We start from the raw sequence: 6,553 nt of genomic DNA, 5'->3' as shown, positions 1-6,553 counted from the left end.
TACTCCCGCTCCTTGTCCTCGCTGCCCCCGGAGCCCTTCATGATAATGCGCTCCAAGGCGCTCAACCGGCGTGTTTGCATCAACGTCGGCGGCGTCAAGCACGAGGTCCTCTGGCGCACTCTGGACCGTCTGCCGCACACGCGTCTCGGCCGCCTCCGCGACTGCAACACCCACGAGGCCCTCAGCGAGCTCTGCGACGACTACTCGCTCATCGACAACGAGTACTTCTTCGACCGCCACCCCAAGTCTTTCAGCTCCATCCTCAACTTCTACCGCACGGGAAAATTGCATCTGGTGGACGAGATGTGCGTGCTTGCGTTCAGTGACGATCTCGAGTATTGGGGCGTCGACGAACTCTACCTCGAGTCGTGTTGTCAGCACAAGTACCATCAGCGGAAGGAGCATGTGCACGAAGAAATGCGCAAGGAAGCGGAGTCGCTGAGGCAGCGCGACGAAGAGGAATTCGGGGAGGACAAGTGCTCGCAGTATCAAAAGTGGCTGTGGGACATGCTCGAGAAGCCTACCACCTCGATTGCGGCCAGGGTGAGGATCGAAGGAAATCGCGATTTGCATCTAAAAATCTTTTTTCATTTCAAAATTTCCCATATTCCTACTTGGGTAGATAATATACGAAAAATATTTTCTTTCATTTCTGATTACTGGTTTTCATATTTATTGTTTAAATTATAAAGGTCAAAAACACCAAAATTCCTCAACTTCTTCTCTCTGTGAACAAATGTTGGGTTGTTTAACTTTTGTAGACTTGTACTATATACACAACTGAAAACAACTGCAATTTGTGTTAAAAAAGTGCTAAATTCAATGTGTAAATTCATCCTTTGTAGAATTTTTTACATAAACTTCGCCACAAATGAATTACTAAAAATAATTTTTATAACACAATAAATTAATAATTGTCACTCAGAACAGTGAATGGCTTTGTCAACAAACGCATCCATCAACATTTAAAAAAACATCTGATTGTCTGTTAGCCAAAATTATTTTTAAAAGCAAATGAAAAAAAAATGCGATGTGATGAGAAGTTGTTCTCATTGCATAATTTTTTTCAAAGTAGGTATAAGATTATTAAGATTGTTTGGCTTTTAATGGCCTTGCATTTGCTTGGCTTATTTTAATTGTATCAGTGTTGCTATGCCTATTTTTATTTATTTATCAAATCTAAATTTTTGCTTATACAGGGTGCGCCAGAACACGCGCCCCAGAGAAAAATGCCATATAAGGTAAGATACCAGGAACATGGAAAAAATGTTAAAAAAATTTTATATATAAAAATTTCGAAGTTATGAGGGTTTAAAATTTGCACTTTGACTCTATTTATTTCTATTGGAAAAATAATTTTCCAAGTTTTTTTGCTATAGGCTATTAAAAGAGGAAACAAGGAAGCCGTATCCTAAATTGTAACTCTGTTCAATGTTATTTGTGGCTTTTATTGGCAAAATTAATAGATATAAAAAAAATGTCAAATGTCAAAAATTTTTGACAGATAAAATTTTTTTAACATTATTTTCATGTTCCTGGTATCTTACCTTACTTGAAAATTTTCTCTGGGGCTCGAGTTCTGGCGCACCTGTGTTTCAATTGTCAGTATTATAAATAAATTTAATATTAGGTATGATAAATCGGTTTCTCAAATATCAATTTTTCTATTGATTAAATTTTATACAAAATGTAGATTTTTTCAGGGGAACAAATTAAACGCAGTTATTTAATCAAACCGGTTACAAAACAGAACGAAAAACAAATTCACGGTAGGGTACTTAAACGTCAAATATTTTTGTTCAGTAAAAAACAGTAAATTTTTAGTAGAAGAACGGTTAAATAATAGATGCTCATTAACAAAATAAAAAGTAGAGTGCCCAGTAAAATAAAAAGTGAATAAATATACCAATAATAAATAATATTCTTGCGCAAGAGCCATACATAATTAGGGTTGTTCAGTGAGTGATTTTAAGTAAAAAATCGGCTATGTGGTTTCTTCGCTGGGTTGACTCAGAAAATGCTTTAAAGGAAAAAAAAATGATTCCACTTATTTTACAATAACAAGTCTTATTTTTAAGCACTACTACCTAGAATTAGATTATTGTACCTAGCATTTACGATGTTTTGCTTAGCATATGACTATTTATATACCTAGCGTTTGATACAAGTACTTATAACATTACCTAGCATTTATTTTAATACTTACCATTCCTAATATTTCTTTTAAGCATTTTAAGATTATTTCACCTTAATATTTACAATATTTTAATTAGAAAATCAGTATTATTAACACTTTATTATTATTTTTTTAGTTATTTGTTAACTTTTGAGTTATTTTCAGAGTTTTTATTCTACTGTGGAGCACTTATTGCTTATTGTTTGAGTCTTGAAAACAAAATACAGCCATATGTTGTGGAATAAGGACGATACTATTCATTTTCATCAGTGTTTGATTTCTTTAAAAAAAAAATGAGAACCTTTATAACAAAAAAGTATGAAGCATACAAAAATGCGAATTGGGTGTAAATATTTGCACCAAAATTGTAGATCATGTCGACTCTCTCAACGAAAACTTCTTTGAATAAACAATATTATTACCAAAAATTTAGACCCTTAGCAATTTTCAATAATATTAAACAGTTCCTTGATTTTTTATTAATAATAATCAAAGATTCAATGCAATTTTTCTCAAAACTGTAATTTTTAAGTTACCTACTATAGTTTTTGTTGGGAGAGTCGATGTGAAAGCACAAGTTGTATAAACGAAAATCGAAAAAGCTTAAGAAAATTAATTATTTAGATATAAATAAATATTGATTAGGTAATAAGACAGTAACTCTGGCTGAAACACATATTTTAACAGTGTAATCTACTACAATTTTTCGATCACCTATAAAATTAGAAAAAATAACAGATCTCTAGCTACTTTTGCTTCAAATTAAGAAAATTGACATAATAATTAAAATTTTGATTAAAATTTGCATGCGCATTAATTAAAGTAAACGTAACTCTATGAATTTATAAGCAGTAGTAGCTCATTATGAGCAATATTTTTGAATCTACTCCGTACAGAAGTTATTTTCTTATAATTAAATACCTGGTGTGGAAAAATAACGTGGTTTTTAAAATTGGTTTGGTTTTTAGTTCAAATCTCAAAGGCTTTTTTACTATAACTGTTTTGTGTAGATACAATAACACGTTTTACTCTACCCTGAAGGCTTGTAAAATTCAATTTTAACGTATCGCAATATTGATAAAATAATTCAGTTATTACAAGTTTGTTAAAAAAGTAAAGAAAAGCTAGAATTTCTCGCCTATTGTAACTTTACACAGGCTTCAAAATTTATTCGCTTCTATAAACTAAAGCACTTGATACTTTGGCACCTGTATAAACTGATTGTATTCCGTTCTTTCTACTGTATTTTTCACGAGTCGTTTGCTCGTTGCGACATCATGGAAAAAAAGTATAAAATATTGTCTTTTTTCGCATTGAGTTTTAAAACCGATTTCGCGACTAATTTAGTATCTAATTGTACAGCTACGTCGCTTTATATTTATTATGCATTGTGATTATATCATGTTTTATTAAATACGTGCGTGTTTATTTTGTAAACACCGCTAATTGCTTTGACTGATTTTACAGTCCGTAACAACATAACTTTAAGAGTTAATGAATCTTGTTAAATCGAGTTAAATGAAATTTCAAACTAGACGCAAACTATAAAAGCGGCACGTGCTGCGAGTAGTGTTACAATAAATTTCGGTACGGATGCTGTGCGACGCCGAATCGACATTATCTGCGAAACATGCCATCTTATGAAATTACGATGTAATTTAAAGACTCCAAGAAGCGAAATTTCGTTAAAATTTCTCGAATTGAGATTAAAATTTAAAACGATTTTGTCGTTTTCTAAGAATTAAGAAATTAGATTTATAACATCGGCGCTTATGTCGTTGACTTATTGATCGGTTCCAAAAATTTATCTTCGCGAACTCATGTCATCAGTTTTCGGTGCAAAAACCACACGTTGATAGGATCTAAACTTTTTGTCAAATGTTCACAGGGAACTTCTGACGTTCCATCTCCGGAATTAATAAGTGGAAATTAAGGTTACAAATTTATGTAATGAGGTCTTTGTTTCACCTAATATTGATTTTTCCAAGTCTAACAAACAAGGCAACAAATGAAAATTAACTCTGTTTCTCTCGCAGAATTAAATATGAAGTTTGGCAGAAATAATGGTTTTCTTGTATATTTTAACATAAATTTGAATAAAACTGTTGATTATGATATTTCATGCTACAGTAGAGTTACCCGGTTCTGAAATTGACCCAAATTAAAAGCATCAATGCAAAAAATAAATTCGGAGATTAATTTTCCGCACTTTTTTATATTTTGTACATAAATTGTTTTTTGTTATGTAGATACACAAAGACTTATGCGACAACTTGTTGCTCACTAATAAGCATGTCGAGGAAATGAAAAATTGTTAAACTTCTTTGGTCCAGTTTCTTTCTTGGTGTTTGTATGCTAAATGATACATTTTATTTAAAGAATTGCTTCAATGTTCAGTGTTGTTCAGTATTCGAATTTAAACCAGTTGTTTTGCTTTCACTTTCAAACAATAATGGAAACAAATTCGACTACTGAAATATTGTTTATGCTGATGACTGTTCTAGATGTCTACTGAAAAACGAAGATGAAGAGTTCGATGTTTTGAATTTCAGTGTATTCGCTTGTATTCAATATATTGATAGTGATGGGCAAACGCGATGATCAGATACCAAATAACGAGCCCTGAAATGCGGTGTCACTCAAAGCTCGTCTTTTTGGCCGCTATTCGACGTCATATCATTTTTCTCCTCTCACACAAACGCTGTCATTATCCACCCACTTCATATCTTTCATGTAAATAAATGAGAAAACGTCGCAGCTTGTAGATTAGTCAAAATTATAAAGTGGAAGAATATCCTGCTGCAGGCTATAAAAACTTGTAGTGTAGTGTAGGGATTTAAAAAGTTTTTTTGCGCGAAACTTACTAACAAAATAACGTAGAGCAAGTGCGTAGGTAGTGTACATATTGTATAGTATTTGTTTATTTTCTCTAACAGTATGTAGGTGCTTATTTAATTTCTGACGTCAAATAGTTAGCCAACATAGGCTGGTTTTTGATTGACATGTGGGCTCGAGCTGTTTGTACATTGCTTCCTATCTCGATACCTCTATAACGCTTTCGGACTAAAAAACTAACCAAACTGACAACTATTTTCCTTTGATCCCGAAGCAAATCCCAATCCCTCTCTGCTTTTTATAACTAAGAATCGCTTTATTTCGAGGGGCTGTTCGCTTTGGAATTGACATGAAATTACTGTTTTTTTAATCACATAGGATTTTTGAAATTACACATGATTACATGAAAACTATAACAAAGTGACTGTTTCTACATCACTTCAGCTTTATCACTCAATCAGTTTATTTATTTGTTTTCTGTTTTGTTAATGGAGAACCAAAGTAGTGATGTCAAAATTGAAAAAAAAGGCTTTAATGTTGAGATTTGTTTGAACTCATCAAAAGGTTAATCAACTGACAACTATAACTATAATTTCTTATAGTTCATCGTTCGTTAATTCTAAAGGAAAAGAAATGAAGAGTTAGACCTCATATCTAAATTTGATTATACATGATTATACTACATGAAAGCAAGTTTTCTATGAAAATTAGAAAGACTTTTTAAGTATAAAAAAATATAAAAAAAAACTTTCAGAGAGTCTCGCCAATTGTAAGATATCAGATGCCTCAACTATGGCACTTCAAACTCTTCTGAATTTTCAAAAAAAACTAACATTTTTGCGACATAGTGATTCCACTTAACAAAAAATTTGCTTTAAATATTAGTGTATTGACTTTAAATAAACATACAGGATGTTCCATTTTTATTGTAACAAATTTAAACAGGTGATAGAATATTGAATTTTAAGGTAAAAGTTTCCTATGAACATGTATTGAAAAATACTATGTAAGGGAGCTACACTCTCTGAAAGGGGTGCATGTTTTAATGGATTTTGTCCAATATTTCAGAAACCATTTTAGATAAAATTACAAAATTTGGTACAGTTGATTACCTTTATGTTGAAATTTCTAATCAGGGGTATCCTAAATTGGGTGTTTGGGATAAAAAGTAACTATAAGTATTTTGGCTGAAGTTTCTTGTTACTTTCAAAAACAAAAATTCTAAATTCCATAGTTTTTTACAAAAAAGAGGTTTTTTGCGTTTTTTCGATACAACTTACTCTTTTTGAGTAAAATCTTTTAAATATTCATGTTACACTTGTTTTGTTGTTTTTTCCAAAAAAAACAATGGTCAAACTTGGTCGAAAATTAAACTATTTTTGCTTTTTTGAACGTTTTAGCATGTTTTTAAGATACATATTCAAATTTTGAATATTTATAATAATCACGAAATTAAATCGAAAATTATGTAATTTTGTCCAAACCAGTCGAAAAGTCGATAAAAATTGTGCTATTTTTGCTTTTTTAAGCTAATAAACTGTG

General features: G+C 31.7%; 1 protein-coding gene across 2 annotated transcripts in view; it reads left to right on the top strand.

Annotated features, from left to right (window-relative positions):
* The first annotated feature begins 320 nt into the window (after nucleotides 1–320).
* LOC123006929 overlaps nucleotides 321–6,553 on the top strand; it is a 49,586-nt gene continuing 43,353 nt past the window's right edge. Inside the window, exon 1 of one of the 2 annotated variants that reach the window (XM_044401870.1) lies at nucleotides 321–543. In XM_044401870.1, the coding sequence (XP_044257805.1) occupies nucleotides 418–543 (126 nt within the window). In that variant the 5' untranslated portion in view covers nucleotides 321–417. Of the gene's footprint in view, nucleotides 544–1,564; nucleotides 4,910–6,553 lie in introns of those variants that run through there. The other variant, XM_044401886.1, reaches the window with a different exon arrangement.

The sequence above is a fragment of the Tribolium madens genome, unplaced genomic scaffold (assembly GCF_015345945.1).
Source record: "Tribolium madens isolate multiple individuals breed KSU strain unplaced genomic scaffold, Tmad_KSU_1.1 Scaffold_11;HRSCAF=98;Tcas5.2_LG3b, whole genome shotgun sequence".
In the NCBI taxonomy this organism is placed as follows: Eukaryota; Metazoa; Arthropoda; class Insecta; order Coleoptera; family Tenebrionidae; genus Tribolium; species Tribolium madens.
The sequence above is the reverse complement of the archived record's forward strand: the minus strand, read 5'-3'. Positions and strand labels throughout refer to the sequence as shown.